Source organism: Plectropomus leopardus, chromosome 7 (assembly GCF_026936395.1).
Source record: "Plectropomus leopardus strain MGB_pleo_1.0 chromosome 7, ASM2693639v1, whole genome shotgun sequence".
In the NCBI taxonomy this organism is placed as follows: Eukaryota; Metazoa; Chordata; class Actinopteri; order Perciformes; family Serranidae; genus Plectropomus; species Plectropomus leopardus.
In genome coordinates, this window is record NC_142182.1 from 24,128,273 (window position 1) to 24,149,808 (window position 21,536).

General features: G+C 37.7%; 2 protein-coding genes across 3 annotated transcripts; both read right to left on the bottom strand.

Moving 5' to 3' along the window:
• Window positions 1–1,229: 1,229 nt before the first annotated feature.
• Window positions 1,230–7,617, bottom strand: ppib (peptidylprolyl isomerase B (cyclophilin B)). Its single transcript, XM_088080273.1, has 5 exons — window positions 7,396–7,617; window positions 5,811–5,924; window positions 3,608–3,701; window positions 2,768–2,952; window positions 1,230–1,662 (listed from the first exon to the last, which is right to left on the bottom strand). The coding sequence occupies exons 1-5, from the start codon at window positions 7,528–7,530 to the stop codon at window positions 1,540–1,542; spliced, it is 651 nt and encodes a 216-aa protein (XP_087936399.1). The 5' UTR covers window positions 7,531–7,617; the 3' UTR covers window positions 1,230–1,539.
• A 1,469-nt stretch (window positions 7,618–9,086) lies between these two features.
• adpgk (ADP dependent glucokinase) lies at window positions 9,087–20,306 on the bottom strand. Of its 2 annotated transcripts, none has more exons than XM_088080271.1 (8): window positions 20,087–20,306; window positions 17,948–18,185; window positions 14,230–14,455; window positions 14,053–14,115; window positions 13,614–13,734; window positions 13,309–13,505; window positions 12,105–12,203; window positions 9,087–11,963 (listed from the first exon to the last, which is right to left on the bottom strand). In XM_088080271.1, the coding sequence occupies exons 2-8, from the start codon at window positions 18,166–18,168 to the stop codon at window positions 11,400–11,402; spliced, it is 1,491 nt and encodes a 496-aa protein (XP_087936397.1). In that variant the 5' UTR covers window positions 18,169–18,185; window positions 20,087–20,306; the 3' UTR covers window positions 9,087–11,399. The 2 variants fall into 2 exon arrangements, with proteins under 2 accessions (XP_087936397.1, XP_087936398.1); XM_088080272.1 differs by having other exon boundaries at window positions 9,087–11,960; window positions 20,087–20,305.
• Window positions 20,307–21,536: the final 1,230 nt, after the last annotated feature.

Consider the following 21,536-nt stretch of genomic DNA (forward strand, 5'->3'; position numbering starts at 1 on the left):
ACAGCCATTGAAGAGGAGCCAACACTCCACAGGGCACAATCAACAAAGTGATCCACTCTATGTGAAGATGTGTCAGCATGAGGCATATGGCGGTCACACTAGATACTGACTTTTGGGTATGTGTGACCAAAAAAATGCATTTCTGTTGCGCTCGTCATGCTAAATCATATTAATTGGCTATTTTTTTGTTTGTTTGTTCTTTTTAAGATCAAACTGCAATAGAGTGACCTGTGCTGTCATGGTGCTGTCTAATCAGCACCTTGATATGCTACACCTGACACCTGGAGGCGCTGTCTTGGAAAAGGAGAGGTGCTCACTAAAACAGATTTTAAACATTTTTAACCAAAAGTTGAGAGAAATATTGAGTGTGCAATCTTCCATTAAACTTAAACCTATAAAAAAATGGGAGTAGTAAAAGTGTTGCATTACATTTTTTTGCTCAGTGTAGATAGCTTTGGTGCGAGTTGCTGAGTGTTGGAGATATCAGCCGCACTATACTATAATGGAACTAGATGTCAGTCGGCTTATGGTGCTCAAAGCGCCAGAGAAACATGTTTAAAAAACTCAACAGCAATGTCTCTTTCCAGAAGTCATGACCTGGTTACTCAAGAAAATCCAGACCTTGTTGTGAACAGTTTCATGTAGGCTTACAAGGTAAATATTATAAGCATACCAAAAGCACATATACTCTTTACAAATTATGTCTCATTTCAGAATAATATGTTTGATACTGCATTATAATCGCCGATGAATCCATGTTTGTGGCACTTCAATGCTGCTACTATTAAAAGTGTGGTTAATTTGAAAAACCTAACATACTGCTGAGTTTATATTTATATTAACATACATCAAAATGTATTTTGTTATATTATGATTAAATAATCCAAATCTGTAAAGTAGCTAAAGCTTTAAAATGAATGTAGTGTGAGTAAAATGTATATTTGCCTCTATAAAAAAATAAAAGATAATTTAATCCTATATAAAATATTTGAGCAAATAGCACCCCTAGTGGTCAAAAAAAGGATGAACATAGTGTATTTATGGATGTGAACAAACATGTAGAGTGATTGACGGTTGCATAAAGTCAGTATCTAACATTAAACAGCTACATTTTCCATTTAAACACATCAAACATTAGTGAACATGTGAAACTTTCACAGTATTAAAAGATGAGGCAAAAACTTGAATTTCCAGAATGATTCCCTGTTATAATGAAATACGCTCAGCAATTTAACAAAATTGAAACCTTTATTTCAGATTTCATTTTTTTTTAACAAAACAAAAAAAAACAACAACAACGAACAGTTAAGTGCACCTTGGAATGCTCGTTGGTTAATGGACCCAGAGTGTCGTCATTGCTCGATCAATTGCTCGATGTTAATGCTCTTCTGGTGCTTAAAGACGTCAGCCACTGACATCGAATGACTCCAAAGCCCCCTCTCCAGGACCACAGGGCTGTTAGTGATAAAACAAGGTGGCCTGCACGACCCCCCTCCCCCCCAAGTCCTGTTCTCCCCGGTCTTCCCCGGCAGCACTCCTCTACTCCTTGGCCACTGCGAATGCCTTCTCCACGTCGATTTTGCCACATTCATGAATAATGACATCTTTAAGTGGCTTATCTCGAGCATCTGTTAATGTCTTCTCGATCTTCCTCACCACTTCCTGAAAAATTTGAGGAAAAAAGAAAAAGAATTTAGCACCGTCATGATCTCATTTAAAATGTTGTGTGGTATAAAAACAACCGCTTTATCCAACATCATAACCAATGTAAACCTCAGGAAACCAAAAACTATTCATGTGATTTTTCTGGTTGCAGTATTCAGAAATGTTCAGGTTGGAGCTGCAACCATGAATTTATTAGTTGTCAACTAAATTGCCAAATAATGTGATATGTGTGATATTGAATAATTGGTTTGAGTATTTTATTAAGTAGAAGTTCCCTAAATCCAGCATCTTAAATGTGACTTTTCCCCCTGTGGTTTCTTTACTCTTCTATGAGAGTAAACTCAACTGCTGTACCTCATACAACCCCACTTTTAAAAAATCCAAATTATCTCTTGAAGTGAAGACGTACACAGGAAATTTGACATATTGCAGGCATGTTGTGCAGCTTCACTGATTTCGCTTAACAAAAAAAAAAAAGACAAAAACAACAACAAAAAAAGTGATCAATCCTAACAACTGAAACAAATCCTGATTGCATGAAATGTTCACCACTGAACTGGTGAAGATTACAGTTTTCAATCTCGAGGAAACAATCGTTTCTATTCATTCTGATGCAATTCTCATTTTGCACAATGTGCTGTTACAGGCATCAGAGTGAAAGCAGGTCATTATTATGAGCAGATGCATTTTTATAAAAGAGGCAGAGTAGCAAATTGCTTATTAAAACTGACTGCTTTGCTTTCATTAGCATGTTAACCAAACTTCTTTTGTTTTTGCAGAGCACCAAACTAGTCTCTATTTTTAGTCTGTTATCACCCTGCTACCTTTGGCATTTTAACAGATACTGCAGGGGGCTGTTCCACGAAGCAAGTTCAACCTAACTGTCTTTGACTGAGCTGGCTCGACAAACCCTGCAGCCTCTGTCAAAGATAACAACACTAATCTCGCTTCATGGTACACCCTTCACGTACATCTCAAACTATACTCAACAGATCACTCTGGATAGCAGACAATAACACAATTAAGATCTGTATGTTCAGTCACCCACATGCAGATGTGAATGCAACCAGAGTACGTGATCTCTGCTGGGCCTGACACTCACCATCCCCTCAAGAACTTTCCCAAAGACGACGTGTTTGCCGTCAAGCCAGGGAGTTGTAACGGTGGTGATGAAGAACTGTGAGCCGTTGGTGTCTTTGCCAGCGTTAGCCATGCTGAGCCAGCCAGCGCCATAGTGCTTCAGCTTGAAGTTCTCATCGGGGAAACGGTCTCCATAGATGCTCTTGCCTTCGTTTAAAAATAAATAAATAAAAAAAATCTATTTATAACATTTCACTCTGGTCAAGAAAGACAATTCCATGATGTATAGTATGTATACTTATTTCAACAAACGTTTTCTCCCTGTGGTGACCTTTGCATCTGATTGCTGCCAAATGTTTTATCTTCTCTTTATCTGATGACATCGTCTTGTTCATGAATACTGAACAAACCTGTGAGCCTTTCTGAAGGAGAGTTTTGGCCAAATTGTCAAGTGTACTTAACTAGCATTAGCATAAAATGGCAGAGTGACTCTTATGAAAAACCTCTTGGCACAATTTTAGAATAACGTCTGGTGCCCTTTAAATACAGGAGGTTTTCTCTGTCCTTTTGACATTTAAAAAACACACATCTTTAATTCATAGAGCATAGATAACTCAGGAGATTGTAACAAACTTATGTGGAAACAACATAAAACTGAACACAGGAGAGTTCTTATTTTCCTGACAGTTTGCACAGTTGAATTTGGTAAAACCCAAAAGAGTCCAAGTGTGAAACGACCCTGAAAGGCATTAAATATTCAGGGCAGCTCTGATGCAGAAGGCCATGAGCAAGTGTGTTCTTGCAGAGACAGATCCGTGTCCTGATGTGAGTGCCATTCTGCAGCTGTTGGTGGCTGTCGTACCTCCAGTACCGTCTCCTCTGGTGAAGTCTCCACCCTGGATCATGAAGTCCTTGATGACTCTGTGGAATTTGCTGCCCTTGTAACCAAACCCTTTCTGTGTTATTAGAAAAAACAAAACAACAACATAAGCAACACTTGTAAGATCCAAAAAGGAGATAAGCTGCAAGTATCTGACGTTTTAGCCAATGTGAATGAGAGCCAAATGACTTATAGGGGAACTCATATGCTGTAACATATTTTGTGTCTTATATTTAGTATTACGATAAAGAATGTATATATTAAACGTGGCCAAAGTTTTAAATAATGAGGTAAGTGTATGTAAAAGTAATCACTGTGAGCCTCTGGCTTCAGAGTGCTCTGAATACTGTTTCCAAATGTTTTTAAAACTCTGGCTACAGTATGGCATCATTTTGCACCGGATTTCTTTATACAGCAATCCCCTGCAGGTACACTACCGCAAGTGTTTAACGTAGCCTACACAGCTACATGCTAACATCGGGGAAACATGTAATCTTTGTTGCCAATGTTGTCAGTTTCTCCACGATTTCATATTATATTCCTGTTGGAACATGTACGGTTGTGTTTAGAAAGTTTAAATGGGGATTTTTTTTTCTTGGTAGAAAGTGCTGCTCTCCTCCATTACAGACAGCTGCAATGAGGCTGCAGAGATGCCGAGATATGGACCTGGATACACTGACCAATCGGAGCAGACTCGGCTTTTACAGGAGAAGGCCCAAAGAGACACGCACTAAAACACAGAGTCTCACACAGAGGGTGAATACAAGTGTTCCAGCACAGACAGTATGAGGAAAATATAGTGGGTGTTTTTGACTATTAAAGCACATAAACATGTTTTGATAGAAACCTTAAATACAAGTATCAACCTGAAAATAGGTCCTCTTTAAAGTGTGCCTCCAGGACATGGTGGTTTGTGCTTAAAAATACAACAAAATAAACTAAGGCTGGAACCATGTCAGATTTTCACTACACGGCTATTGTGGCCAAAAGAATTCATGATAATAACTGCTTTATCAAGTAAATCATAATAAATATATATGTATGTATTATATATATAAATATATATGTATAAATGTATGTGTATGTATATATATATATATATTAGTGCTGGGCCGTTAACGGCGTTAACGTGCTGCGTTAACGCGGGATTCTTATCGTGGGATAAGGAAATTATCGTGCGATAAACTATTCACTAAGTTGGGTCTATACAGTGAGCAAGGCACCAATTTCACTTTGTTGTTTAAGCGCGGATGTATACCTGGTCGAATTACGCGGAGGGGGCGTGAACAAGGCGGAGTGAGTGACTGGAGTGACTGGGTCAAGCCGTGTCACAAAGCTAACTGACTGTTAATGGTCTTCTTCATGACCTCTAATGTAGGCCCACAGTTCAATTAGGGTCATGTTATCAGAGGCTGCGCCCTCTGCTGTTCATTCCAGTTAGCAGGAAAAAGCTTTTTCCACATGGAGACAGAACCTGTGTTCCTAAATGTCTGTGTTTAACAAAATAAAAAAAAGTTAAACACCAAAGTAAATCTTTTGGAACATTATTTTTCTTTACCAAATATTATAGTAGAACAGCTTTCTCAAGCAGTTTGTGATGCATTTTCATCATTTAGATAGATAGATATTATTTTGAATGTCTTTGGCAAAATTCAAATCTATAATTTTAATCTAGATTAATCTAGATTAACTACAGGATTGCAGTGAGATTAATCTAGATTAAAAAAATGAATCTATGCCCAGCACTAATATATACACACACACAATAAAATATGAGTGTAGGGGTGGAGAGAGAGTGTGTAACCTCAACTGTATAAAATTACTCAAAAAGAGCAATTACACTTAATGGAAGTAAAAAAAGCAAGCAGATGGCATTGGGGGAGGAAGATGATTAGGAGGTGCTTGATTATTTACAATATATTATTATGTGTATTATTAACAAGATATCAACATTTATTTTTTTAATATCAAGGTTATCATTAATGGCAGTATATTGCAACGGCCAAACCGGTTACCTCTCCTATGCTCTTATAACTGTGTAAAAACAAAGGAATGAGTCTCTAAATGCGTGTCAGTTTAGTTTATATCTTCAGTTGTGAAAGTGGTGAGTACGAGGCCAAAAACACACCAACTCTCTGCAGACTGTTGCACTTTGAGCATACATCATGAACCGTGATGTTCTCACCTCTCCTGTCGCCAAAGCGACAAAGTTGTCGACTGTTTTGGGTACAGTTTTCCCAAACACCCCGATGACAATTCTTCCAACGTCTTCCTCTCCAATTTTCATGTCAAAGTACACCTAAAACAGAGTTTGAATGATGAAGTTATTTTACACTCAAATATCTTTGATTCTGTGGCAAAAATCTTTATACTTTTACCGATACACATACACTGATACACCATAACACAAATGGGTGGGTGGACATAATTGTACAAGCAGGTTCTTTTGACGGGTGAAATATATAATGCATTCTTCCTTTACAGTGTTGCATACATTACTCATATCAGTGTTAATGTAAAGGTCAGAAAAAACACAGTTTAATTCATGGAGTGCTGTAATCAGGTCTTTCTTTGTTGAGAAGTTTGCCTGCAGCCATTTCCATGTGATGTGATCTTAAAGAGACATGTTGACGCAAGTTTTTCAGGGTTATAATGTGACATGAGAGCAATGAAATTTTAATCTGAATATTCTTACTTTCTCTTCTGTGCTCTTATAAAATTACAGGCACAAAACCAAACATAAATAGAATAAATTGAGCCATCGGGGTTCTTCTGTTGTATATTTTTTAGTGTTGTATATTGTGGTTTTAATGGATGTTGTTGTATGTATGATGTATGGTGTGAGTATAAATGTATGGGTGCATGTGTGCAAGTTGTTGTGTATGTATGATTGCTTATTGTGTAAAACCATATAGATAAAGCTCTACTTTTTTAAAAATTGAAACGTCTACATTTATTCAGTTAACTGTGAGCATGACTGTTAAATTTAAGTGGCAAACTGTTTTTTGTCAATTGAATCTGGACAGTCTCTTCAAATTTAATCAATAGCTCGTCGTTTGCAGTACAAAATAAAAAAAAAACGATTCGTGGTAAAGACAGCATTTTTTTTCTCCTTTTTTTTTTTTACAAACATGTATTCATAAAAATGCTTTGGTTTGGGCTTGTCAGTGATGCACAGTTTTGCACTGGGGAACATTTGAAGGTAAAGGGCCTGCGGGTCAGCTAATAACCATTTCACAGCTTCCTTATAACCGTAGACGTGGACAAACCTGCCCTGCTGCACCCAGACACAACAAGGCCAGACATAATAACACCTCACTGAGCCTCGGAGAGCTGCAGCCGAGTGATGGCTACACAAAGAATAATCAATCATAGAAGCATGAAACGACAAATGAAGCTAAAATGGATCATCGGTGCATAAAAACTGACGTAAAAACTGTCAGTTGACGTAAAGGCCGAAGTATTAGCTTCGATAGTTAGCTCCACTCAGATTAGCCAGGAGCAAAAGCATGCATATGTCATTCAGTTTTCCGTCTAACGGAAATGTCCTCAATTACAACGCTACTATTAGTCATAATACCCAGCCGTTTGCTAGCTAAACAAGCTAGCTGATAATTCCGGTTTTTAGCAAAAGGATTAACCGCCTGAGGCTAGTTTGCGTTGACGTGGCTCAGCGGTCTGCTGCTAACGGTTAGCGTTGAGCTCTGATTTTTTTTCCTACACGACCCACTAGCACAGCAAGCTAGCTATCAAGCTAACATAGCACCTACCTTTGCAGTTACTTTGGGGCCTTTCTTCTTCTCGTCAGCAGATGAGCCATTGGGGAAAGCGAGAAAAATCAGCGATCCCACAATGACTGTAACGGCCACAAGGAACTTCATCCTTCTCTCACAGAGTCTAACCATCAACAAGAAGAAAAGACAGCCCGAAGAGCGGCCTGAAAGTCTTGCTTGCTTTATAAGAGCCGGGGGAAGGAGAGTGGTATCCGGGGTGGAGACTGCAGCGGCGGCCGCTCCAGGCTGCTGCTGCCTCCACGACTTCAGGGGCGGGGCCAGCAGCCCAGCGCGCAGACGCACCGCACTCTGATTGGTTCCCGTACCGGAGCGATTCAGCCAATCAGGTGCAGCCGCGTAAACACCGCTCAGTCTGAGATCCAGCATTCCTTACGTACAATACATCCACGTGTAGAATAAACGGTGAGGTCCCATATGATTTTAAGTTGATTTTTTAAAATTTAATTCAGTTTTATTTATAAGGCCCAGTATCACATCTGACACTCCACTGTCCTTAGACCCTCACGGTGGATGAGGAAAACTTCCTCCAAAGATCCAATGAACAGGAAAATAATAGTACGTATCTAAGAAAAAACTGAAGAGGAATGTCCATTTATCTCTGTCTATTACACAGATGTGTACTAGCTGTGTGTACAGAAGAGATCAATTAAAATTTGAGTAACTCATGACTATGTGGTACGGTGGCCAGCTTTGCATGAGTATGTATAAAATATCTATTTTATTGACAGCCTGCCTAAGTTTTAGTGCATACAAACATTAACCCATAACTGCATATTTTAACATTTTATATAGGGTGTTGCAGCTCTTTATATATATGTATATATATATATGTATGTATGTATGTATGTATATATATATATGCTTCTGTCTATTGCTGTTTCTTGTTGCTATTGCTGCTCTGCATGTCTGCATGTTATGCCCCTTGTGTGTCATTTGTTCATGCTGTGTGCATGACTATTTGAGCTAAAAAGCTCTATGCTGTTGATTCATGTTACATGCATGTCTGTGTTGTGCTAAAATGCTTTATGTTGTTGCTTTGCTATTGTTTTGTACTGTTGCATGGCTTGAATTCTGTCTTAGGAGTTCCTGTTTGTTGTAGTTGTTGTGGTGTCCTGCTGCTATTATGTGAATTTTATGATTTTACAGGGTTCAAAACATCTTACCAAGGAACTACAGCTGAAAATTATCCTGAAGGCTAATACTGGCACATTTACAGAAACATTTATGAATGTGTATTGTCCTTGTAAATAATATAAATAAAATCAAATTAAATATAGAAAGTGAGAGAGAGCGTGAGAGGTTTTGAGATTTGAGATTTTGCTAAATGTAAAGTGGGTTATAAATAAAATCTATTATTATTATTATTATTATTATTATTATAATTAAAATGAAAAAAATTGTTCAGAAAAGATCTGAGTGCAAGGTGACACCTTCAAATGTCTTGTTTAACTAAAAGTCACCTCAACATGATAAAAAAACAGAGAAAATTAATTTGAGAAGGTGGGATCAGAGGATGTTTTGAATTTTTCTCAAATTATATTTAAATTGTGGCCGACAAATGTAAGTTGATCAACACATCAACAATTCAACTCATCTTTTCATCATTAATTTTAAGTTCTTGACAAATATGCAAAAATAACTGGCAGCACCACAATCAAGCCAAGTACTACTCTTCTTACATATTTTAATGACAAACTACATGTAAATGAAACCTGTTGACAGTTAAAAGTGTTAAAAACATGAGACTCAAACAATGAAATGAGTAAGGATGAATAGATTGTACTTGCTAAAAATAAAGGGGGGTTCGGAGTTAAGGTTACATTCACCTTTGCAGGCGCACCTGCCACTTCGTACTAGTGCAAAGAATTAATTCAGTTAAACGAAACGCTATACATCGTGTACTTGTATGTTTGCATTAAGACTCAGTTATTGCATGCCTTTAGTGGCCATGTGAGGTATACAAATACATTGCTCCAACAGTTACATACTGAACATCTAACATGATACAGGCGTTCCCAAGTAAGCTCTGAAAAAAACCCCTAATAAACGACCCATGAAAAAGCATAATAAATCTATACGCTAGAATCTAAAGATGGAAGCTTTGCTTGCAGTATTTTACACTGGACAGTTTTTAAGATTTTCCAGCCAATCATGTTACATAGTCACATTTCATCAGAGAGAGAAAGCAACACCTGAAAATGAAAGAGCAACAAATACGGAAGCAAATAAGAGGTATACGTATTCAGATTTTGACAGCCACTGAAAATTTAACATTAAAATTTAAACACCGAATTCTGAATTCATAGCATTGAAGTATTTTACCGAGAAAACCATGTATCTGACTTTATTTTTTTCTGAATTCTTTACTAGGAGATTAAAATATAAATTTCTTGATTTTCCAATGTTTACAAATTCATATCCAAAAATACATTTTCAGACTCTTCTCACTATCTTTCTCTCATTGGATTTCAGTTTTCAAGTTGCTCTCATTGATCATATGACTGACAGGCTGTGCTCTGATTGGCTATAAGTTGGTTTGAATTTCTTCAAGCTCGAGGTAAAGATATTGCTATCTGAAATTTTTTGACTTGATTTTCTGATCTGAATTCGACCAATCAAAATTGAGCAGCTTGAATCTTTTTTTTGGGAAATTCAGAAATTTGAATTTTTGTATCTAAATATGTAACATTTTAAAAATATATATATTCAAATTCAACTTTTAAAACCGTGATTCAAGAAATGTCATATTTAAGTTTCAAATAGGTGAATTAAGAACCAATACATTCAGTTCAGAGTAAAATATTTCAGTGCTATTAATTCAGCGGTTTAAATTTCAATATTAGGTATTAAGTTGCTCGTAAAATTAAGATATTTATATTTCTTCTTTGCCTCCATAAACAAAACAGTAACCCTGAAACATACGGCCTATGCCTTGTTTTGAAATTTCATTTACCTTTTAATTGCTGTATCACCAACATAACATTGACATTAATTAGATGACATCTAATTGTAAACTGAGGTTTAACTGCATAAAGAAAGATCCCCTTCAAAACCATGTGGGAGAATGACAGTATTTTGTAAAAAAAAAAGTTTAAAAAAATTATACGAAATCTGCAACAGGAATTTAGAAGCAACAGAGATTACTACCCTACAATAACTGTTGTTTATACTTTGCAAAGTTTCCAAAATTAACCATACTTTCACTGGGAGTGTTTAAGCAAAAACTGACAAAAAAACAAATTTTGTAACACTTTCTAGTATACTTATCCTCTCCAGACAAATAACAAAAATGTCAAGTATATCTAGTTGACAGTTATTACAGGTTAAGAAGTCAGACACTCATAGGAGAATGAGCTTTCAAGTGATCTAATGACTACTTGACATGAATGCACCATAAGTTGAAGAAGCACAGAACATCGAGAATAACACTTAGATTCTACAATATAGTGAGACGCTCATCAGTTTTCAGTTCAACATGATTGTTATATGTGTGTGTATAAGTTTGTCTCAGAGGGGAAACTGATGTGATGCCTTAATTTGTTTGGCTCTAGAATATGAATAAAATACTCTAACTTTTACATTTTCTCAAGGCACAGCATAATTAAGATATGCAGGTCAAAGTAAATTAGGTGAGCCAACAAAACTCTTTGGAGTTTGTGAAGATGGCTTTGAGCCGCAGCCAGTGCATAGAGTCAGGCCACCGCACAGCTCCGTCAGATCCACTTCTGTAAAGTTCTGCTGGAGGATTTGAAGGAGGGAGAAGAGAGGAGACCAGAGCAGGCTGGAGGAGTCATCAGGCAGGATTTAAAACTAACGCCATCAATCACATTCTTTAACTGAGTGGAGCTTTGGGAAGGAAGACACAGAACCTGGATCAGTTTAGAAATGTGACTCCAACCCAACAACCACAGCTGCAGGTGAAACTTCACTGGCTCTTCTCAGCACTTCCAATCAACGTCTTCCCGAGTGTCAAGCAAACCTCAGAAGGGCTGCTGGGTCTTTAACTCTGAGTAAACTAGTCCCTCTGCTGAGATGGCATCCCCGAGCCCTACTGTCCGCAGCGGCTGTTTGCACACCAGCACGGCTGTCATGTGGAAGACGACGTTTCCTCTGCGCCACACGGTGACAGGCGCTGCTGGGTTCAGGGAAAGCTTCTCTCGTGGCTCAGTGTGCGAGCTGTAAAACTCTAGTGGAGCTTTGAGCTCCACTTTGCCAACGTCAACCGACTGGAGGCCACAGGCCTGACTGCTGGCCACTCGGGCTCCGGCCATCACTGCTGCAGCCTGGTTCCCCCAGTATCCGTCCACCGTAGCCAGGATGTGGTATGCCAGTGTGTGGAAGTGAATGCGAGTCAGGTCCGCCTCGGACGATGGCTCGCTGCGGCCGTGCTGCTCCAGGATCCAGAAGAGGATGTCGCTGACCTGGCCCACGTCTGGGATGCCTTTCCAGGAATCCAAGTCTGAATGAGGCCCCTCACCAGCCTGAGAGAGGAAGAGCAGCTCCTGCTCATTCAGCCCGATGGAGCTCACAATGGGCATAACCTGCTAACGGGAAACAGAGAAGGAAACTTTAATTAAATATACAGAAGTCTTTAGGGATTTGTGGATTTTGAGCGCACTCATCTTTTCTCTGTGAAGTAAGTTCGCTGCATTAAAGACTGTTAGACACTGTTGTCGCACATGTACCTCCTGCATGATGCTGTTCATGTAGTCTTTATCGGTCATGCTTGCCAGCTCCAGGTGGATGGGAATATCTTTACGAATGTCAGATATGGCTAACACAGCCTGCGAAGAGGAAGAAAGTACAAGATGTTTGAAAAGCTACACCAAAATATATATTATAGGAGTCATTGCTATGCATGTATTCCTTAAACCTTGGCAACATACTGTAAATTATAAAACACGTTTAGTTATGAATAACAGACATATTATCTCTTTCAGCTTCACACCTTCAATTTGCAGTGTCATGCAGCATTATATTGGATATAATGTTACAAATCAAGAAGTCTAAAGTTTTTCAAAACTGTTCTGGATTAAGGAATCGGCTAAAATAAAAGAATCATCTTAAAAACGAAAACACAAGAGTTTTTGCATATTTCACTATGAAGTGAATACAACACTTCACTGTTTATACGTTTTTGAATTAATTAATGTTAAAATTTTAATTAATTTTCACATAAACTAGTATAGAAGATATAGAAAGCCATTTCTATAAATGATTAAATATTTTTTAAAAACTAAATAGATATTTTTTGTTGTTGATTTTTCAAATGACAACTTTCATTTATATTAAGGGATTTCTTTTTCTTATTTACATGACTAATGAGGCAATAAATGAATATAAATGAGACAGTGTAAAAAATATTAAAAAATACATTGTTTTTTTAATTACTTTTTCACAGCCCAATCATTTAAATATAAGAAATTGATATAAAAGGAGTTAAAATAATGTGTCATTAGAATATTAAAGTCCCCTAAAATGAAATAAAGTTGTCATTAAAAATGTTATTCATTTATTTACTGAACTGTATTGACTCACTTATATGTTTACAATTATTTGTATATTTATTGCCTCATTTATTTATTTTAAGATTTATTTCATAGCCATATTGACTTGCTTCCTATTTATTTATTGATTTATGTATGTTCATTGTTTATTTATTTTACATTTACTTAAATGGCATTCTATAACAAAATGGATAATCCAATACCTTTACTTTTCACTGTAATTCCACACAACAGTAGACGTCATTAAAAGCATATCATGTTTGCTGTGATTAAGTCATTAAAGTTATAATGCATTAGCATTATTTTCAGTTTATGGGCTAAAACATGCAAAAGCACAGGCTTTGGGTGGAGAAATTGTAAAAACCAGACTTCAGCCGCTGACCTCTTTGAGTCGCTCCTCCCACAGCTCTCTGCCTTGACCCTCCATCATGTGGAGCCCCGACAGGACGACAAGGTCCGGCTCAAACTCATCCAGACTCGCCACGAACGTCTCCAGTGAGCTCATCTCCCCGTTGGACAAATCATGAGAGAAGATGAAGCGATTGGCCTGAGGTGCCTGAGTTGAACCCCACTGTTCACCTGGAAACCAAATTCAATTTAAGTCGTATTAGAACATTTTAAGAGACTGAAAGAACCTTCTTAAGTGAAAAAGATCTGGTGGAAGTTGCAAGCTGCTGGTCTCTTTACCTGCTTTATACTCCAGGATGAGGTGGTATTCATCCGTCTCCTGCATAGACTCTGGGGGAACGACTATCTGCTCATCCAGCATTTCATGAAGTTTAGGACCAACTGGCCCACATAACAAAACCTGTGGCATAAAATTATATCAACAGTCAGGACAACACTGTGCTCAGAGGGCTGCTAAAACACATTATCATCATTATCAAAATGCATCCTCTGGAAATGTGTTAATGTAAAGAATATGTTTTCCCATGTTTATTATCTCTTAAATCCAATTTTCTATTGATTTCTGCAAAGCAATATCAAAAAATATGATTTAACTCTCTGAAATGGATTTCAATGGCCAGCATGTGTTTGTTAAAACAGACCAGGAAAATCATTAAGAGCTCATTAACTTGGGTAAAGTGTAACGGTTTACGACACAAATATAAACATGCTGCCGTACCATCAGGTCAGGGTAGGTGGCGAGCTTCTGACCAATGAGAGCAGCATTCCCTCCCACGTACAGCTGGAAGAAGACAAAGCAAAGTTTAACCAGAGGGACGATCATTTAAAAAAAAACAACTTAATGAAACCAAAGCATATCGTCATAAGAGAAAATTGGGGAGTAAGGTAGCCTTGCCTTCGCACCGGGGTACTCTGCTGCGGCGCGTGCAATCCTCTGAAAGGCCTCGCTGTCGCTAAAGAAGCGCTCAGCAGCTGCTCCACGCTCCATGAAGTGGATGAAGGCTTCCCTCAAGTCCTCTTTAGAGTGCAACACTTCATGATCCAGGCCGGTGCCAGGATCCACAGCCAGAGCCTGCAGCAGACCCACTCCTGAGACGACCACGTCCACACAGGCATTCACCCTGAACGAGAGAGCGCAGACAGAGAGAGTATGCTTTATTTGACAAATAATAACTAAACTATCATCTGGCTTTAACTGCAAATCATCCTGAGGATGTGTAGTCCTTAACAGGACTGTAATTGAATCCGTGTCTTGTTTTAAATACCTTGGTTTCTGGTTAGGTGACAAGTTGTCATTCAAAAAACATGTTAGTGAACTAACTAAATCACTTAAAGCAAAACTGGCGTTTTTCTACAGAAACGAATCATGCATGTCCCACAGCTGCAGGAAGCAACTTGTTCATTCTACATTTTTATCTGTTATGGACTATGGTGATGTAATCTGCATGCGTTCTTCTGCCTCTACTCTGAAGCCGCTTGATGCAGTCTATCACTCTGTCCCTAGATTTATTAGTGGGGATAGCTTTAGGACATATCACTGTACATTGTGCAGGAAAGTTGGTTGGCAGTCGCTGGCAGCAAGAAGAGAGCAGCACTTTTCATTTATAAAGCACTTCTCGATAAACTTCCTGGATATCTTACTGGTCTTTTACAGCGTAGAACAATGTCTCACTTCACTAGATCTCAACACTACTTAGTCCTGGAAAATCATTATGTCAGCACTGAAATTAGAAAATTGGCTTTTAAATATCACACCCAATCAGAAATGGAACAGTCATCAGAAGCTCCAAAAATTGGACACATTATTCAATTTAAAACCCTGTTGACTGACATACAGCAAAAGGGAATGTATGTGTTTTGTTTGATTGATGTTGTCATATGTGCTGATGTTTTTTGGAGTATATTTTGTATGATCTAAACACACATGCCTAATGTATATCTTTGCTTTTAATATGCACTTTAATGTCTACCTCACTTCTCATGTTTTATTGTATTCTGTAATGTGTTTTTGGTGTTTTTTATGTAATCAGGGCATCCTTGTAAAAGAGAGCTTGCTCTCAATGGCCTTCAGTGATTAAATAAAAGTTAAATAAATCAAATAAAAGGTCTGCTGGTGGCCTGATCAGGCTAAATTCCCAAAATTGTGGAAGCTGCCAAAAGGCCTCAAATGTAGCTGGTCTGGTGTCATTATGTCATTATGTGTGTCAGTGGGTTTATAATGGCTGCGGTTACATGGACATGATTAACCCCTTTATGAGGCTTACTCTGGTTATGATCATAATCGGGATATGGTGTTTACATGAGCGCAGAGAAATCGGGTTTTCACATTCCACATATTGATCCCGGTTTCTTTCAGATAAGTCCAGCTAGCATATTCAGGTTTCTCATACACAACATATGTTGTTCACATGCTCAAATACTTAAACCCAATAATAAACAGGTTATTCGTGTCCATGTAAACACACTCAGTGTAAACAGGTCTGCTTGTTTTAAAGACTGTGAATTTAAAAAAAAAACACAAACACATTCAAACTCCTTATCTTGTGTTCTCCTGCAATAACTGTTCACTTATCTCTATGTGAACGATATCATTTTGGAGTTTTAAATCAAAATACCTCTTTTCTCTTTCTGCAAACTTTAAAAATAATTTTGATTGACTCATCTTGGGGGTGTATTCATCCAGTTAAATGTCACATCTCTTCATATTTCATTTAAATCCTTCCTGTAATGTTTCCCTCACCCTCATTTATCTGTTTCACCTTGAAATATTGCACATTATGGAAGATAAAGATGCTGCAGGGGAAAACCATATAATATATAAATAATTTGAATAACGAAAGAAGCTACCGTCACCCCTTGCTTTTTAGCATGCCGTTTTGGAGCCTCAAGTTTGGCATTTTGGCCATAGCCATCTTGGATTTTTGGAGCGAGAGGTGAGCATATTTGGGGGAGAGGGTGGAGCTGTGGAGGAGTGACGGGTGGGTCTGACTCACAGACTGTGGTAAGGCCTTTTAGAAAGTCTGTCACTGAGGCGGCCCTGCCCTTAAATACGCGTGACTTTGGCCCTAATTAAATTTAAACAGGTCAATTATTTAAAAAAGGAAAATAAAATCAACCCTGTATGGCTGTCATGAATGTTGAAATTAGCTGAAGAGACCAAAACAGTTTGTTGTACCAGACTACAATAATTGTAATTTACCATGTATGAACAGTGGGTGTTGGTGTGTTGGGCTCAAGAATATAGGCAGCGAGGTCATTATTGCTGTCAGGTGTTTTTAGGTGATTTTAGTTTTGAGCGCTGTGACTCTAAAGTTTTACTTGTCACGCTGTAAGTTGTGTGTGTGGTTTACTTATGAAAACAATGGAAATAGATTTTATTTACCTTTATGCAAGATGAAGATTATTAAGAGGATTGTTATTCTGTAACAGCAGCCAACAGATCCTTTAGTAAATGCAACAAACACAACAACAAAAGGTAGCAAACGGTATTGAGCTGAGGCAAGCGCGTCAGCCAGAACACTCCTCTGTTAGACATCTCGGTCACTTTAAGTAATAGACTTAGTTCTTACAGTAAGGAAACACAGCTCAGTTCTCTGCAGGGATCCCTCCATAATGTTGTCAGACACCTCTCATAATGATCTGAGGCTGTCAGTGACAACAACAACAAAAAAAACAAAAAAACAAACACTTTTAGTGGACGTAAATTTATGGTTTACAATTGCCCACAAGGATTAATTGTGTTGTGTTTCACCCCTGCAGCAGGTTAGTGTGATTCACATAGACACAAAAACAAGGGAAAATAGGTGCCAGGTTGAAAAACACTGAAGTTTCTACTTGTTACTTCAGGGTGAGTTTAACCCTTTGAAACCTGGATCGTCATCACTTTACTTGCGCTGCATTCATGTCTTTAAGAAGTATTGAAACCTTTTAACTCTGAGCCAACTGGTGTGGTTTTTTTCTTTCAAAAATCACTATAAAAAACTAGGGAAAACTTTGCAGAAAACTATATTTCAAAGGATCATAATTATATACATGAAATTATTTTTAAAGAATCATTATGATCTTTAATCTTTTTTTTCAGGTAATTCCTTGTTTTTTGTTTTTTTTCTTTGTTGTTTTTTTTTTTTACTCTTTCTTTTGTTTGGCTCGGTTTTGTTACAAATTTCTTGCTAACTTCTGGGTCATTTCTTAAGTTGCATATTACTTTCTTCCCAATGATTTGAAAGAAATCAGGCCAATTTGCCCCGGTTTTAAAGTTTGAGTTTAAGTAACCCCCTTCACGTCACTTCTTGGTCGAAATCATCTGTCTATCCCTCTGGTGCGCAGTTCTTCAGGTCCAGCCAATCATCATCTTCCACCTCCAACCAGCCGTGTTGGCCCTTCTACAGCAGCCTAAAGGCCATAGGCTACTTATGGGCCGTAATTAAATTCACTGGAGCACCACCGTCTTGGGCCAAGCTATTTGAGCTGGCATTGATTCCTGACAACACATTCCTTCACACTGGCAGAGCCGATTACAGCTTCTCAACATGCCACAGTGTACAGGAGATGAAGTAGATCAACTTCAGGCGACAGGACTGACATGCTTCTGTCAGTTAAACGCGCTGACTCACCCTACTGCCACTCTGCTCCACTGCCGCGTCGGCAGAGTAATCAGAGTCTCCCAGGCAGCGGAGATCACCTGCTCCAGGCTGTTCCCGCTGTTCTGAGATGATGTCTGAAAGTTTGGCAGGTTGATGTACTGCAGAATCTGCTCCGGCAGCTCCGGCCCGCCATGGTAGAAGTAGCCAACAGCTAACGCCATCAGGGCCGCTGCTGAAGCCTTCCTCCACATGATGCTCCCACACACTCCTGCAACAAAGAAAATCTGTCACTTATCTCTCTCATACCAACCATTAGCATTCAGAAGTGATCGCCGGATGTACTGTCGTTATTGGTGGTGACATTCAAGAGCTGCACACCAATGTTCAAAGACATAAAAAAAACAACATGAAAAAAAATCACAGCTAAATAATCAAACTTATATGTGTACGACAACACCTCGGTTCATTGTATTGGTCTCTGTCTATGAAACATTAAAAAAATGCACATCACATTTTCCTACGGCAGAAAGTCACGTCATCACATGCTGGCTTTAGTTTTATCCAATCAACAATCTAAAAATCCCCAAATATTCTATTTACTACAATGTGAGATCAAGAAAAGCAGGACACTCTCACATCTGAGAGCCTGGAACCATTATTTGTCATTGTGCTTAAATAATGATAGATAATAAATCAATCATCAAAATAGTTGCAGATGCTCTGCTGAATGATTCATTGATTGATCTACTGATTGTTGCCGCTGACACATTATGTGGTCCAGTGATGAGGTTGCGTCTATAATTTGTACAGTATATTGATCTTTATCTATTATATGTTATTCTATTTGACCTTTACCCATTACCCTGTACTGCTGCAAAACTTGAATTTCCCCTCTGGGGATCAGTGAAGGATTATCTTATCCTATCTTATCTCATAAAATGAAATGGATCATGCTAACTGCACGCAATCACCAAATGAACGAATGAGGTGAAGAACATGTATACCATCTATTTCAATATCACTCCCCTTTTTGGCCAAGCATGTCAACACATAGAATTAATTTGTACCCAGTTTTTCGTGCTTGCGCCAAACATACATTAAGCTAAATAACAAGGACAACAAAGCTGGACAAAGGCAACATGAATGAATGAAACCTTCATTGTCAGAAGGGGAATTTGCTTTTTTATTCATTAACTTAAACACTGACACAAGACACAGACACAAGACATACAAATATATATATATATATATATATGTATATATATATATATATATATATATATATATATATATGTATATATATATATTGCTCTCATTATATAACAGAATTTTACATAATTCAAACTTTATATGTAGATATAATCTGTCATTGTCAAAAAAATCCTACAAGCTGTATATACAGTCTACAGACATGTAAACATGCATGTACACCTATGCATGCTGAACATTATCCATTATGTGTGTGTGTCTGTATGTATATACATACAGACACACACACACACAGACACACACACATACATACATGCACATATATACACATACATGTTTCTTTTCTCATACTTGTGTACATATTAGTGTTGTCTGTTCACTACCTTTATTTGTTCAGCTTTGCTGTCATAGACCCTGGCTTTTCTACTTCTGTGAAAGTACATTGACAGCAATGCAAAAACGTCAATTACTTAAATGTGCGCAATACAATAGTGACTATAATGCAGTATTTATAGGTAACTGTACAACTACACAACATCGCTCCTTGCAGGTAATCTCATTAACTTGTCTTTAACTCAGTTGATGGGCTCCACATTTACAGCTAGCTGACATAAGTCTTGTTACCACCCAGGAGTACTGTGGTATCCATAATAAACCCAATGCGTGGCGCTGCCCTTTAACCTGCGAGTATGTTATGTGCTTTACATGTTACAGTATAGTATTAAGTTACTGCTAACGTGTACACGCACAGTTTGTTAGCTAACATGCTAGCTCCAGCACACAAAGTGTATCTTTGGCTTCAGTTTAGCAAAGCTAATCTGACAGTAGCATTTAGCTTGTAGCTCGGCTTAGCAGCCAATCTAATTTAGAGAGCAGCCTAAAGACTTTTTCTCCTGAAAACACCTCAGCTTCAAAACAGCTTTTTTTTTACATCGAAGTAGCTTCATTGGCGGCACGTACCGAAAACAATGTGCAGGCTTCAAGTTTAGTGAGTCAGGAAGAGGATCCTGTTTCCTGGTTAGTCACAGAAACAGCATTTAGTAGAAAGGGAGGTTTCTGAAGAAGTCAATCGGTGCAAGTCATTGAAGAAGGAATGACTGAGACAGCAGCTCCAAGCTGCCAGCCGCTTCCGCCCGCCGCTCTGCGCATGCGCTACTACAGGGTACATTCATGGTACAGAGTGTGAAAAACACACGTTCAACTCCTGAAGCAAAGTACCAACCTGTACTACCAACATGCATTGCTTTAGAGGCTATGACTCTCACTGACTATATTTACTCAAGTGCTGCAGTCAAGTACAAGTCTGAGATACATGTACTTTACTTGAGCATTTACTCATCATGCAACTTTACACTTCACCACATTTCAGAGGCCTATTGTACTTTTTACTACACTACATTTGTATTGCAGTTTTAGTTGCTTTACAGATTTCACTTTTTCATAATCTGAAAACCATGCATTACTACACAAATTTCCTGCTATTACACTTTACGTTTTTTTTTTTTTTTTGAGAAACATTTATTTACTGGTAGTTTACTATTTTTGATATTTTTAAGTTTATGGATTTTTCTGTTGTTGTTTTTTTCAAAGTATATTTTATTCTTCTTTTAAGCATGTTTTGTGTATATTTTACTTTTTTGATGGTTAACTTTATATATATATTATATATATATATATATATATATTACCTTTTGATAGTTAGTTTAGATAGTTTACACTTGATATTTTACTCTTTATGATTTTTAAAAAATATTTTACATTTTTTCCCAATATTTTGCTCTTCTTTTTATTTTGATATTTTACTTTTTGATTTTTTTTTTACTTTTTTGTGAAATTTCCATTATTTTTGGGGGGGGATATCATATTGATGTTTTTACAATATTTAGGACATTTGCAGGTCAAGGAGAATCTAATGAAATATGCTGTTGAGTTGCATTATGGGGAATGTAGAGTTTTTAGAGCTTGCCCGTATAAAAGAAAGTACGGATATCTCAGCTTCTGTTGCATCGATTTTGACCTTGTTTGTAATTTTATGAAAGTGTGAGTCAAAGTTGAGTAGGGAAATAAAAGTTGTACACATAATGACATACAGTACAGTGAAACATAATCCTTTATTGAGCTGGAGGAATTTAAATCTTAATGTGTGGAAATTGTGTGTGACATTTTACTTGTACTAAGCACCAGCCGTCTAAACTAGATGAAGTTTCCTTTGAGTTTACTTTGATCACTCACAAACTGCTTTAAGTTTTTGACCTGTCATTAATTTTATTCCTTTTAGAGTGAACTGGCCCAATCAGGTCTCAAAATCAACCAATCAGGAGGATGATTATAGCACCAGTAAACCACCAGCAGATAACATAATTAAAGACTCAAGCCCCTTTCTTCTTTCCTTTTCTCCCTCAGGCAAATA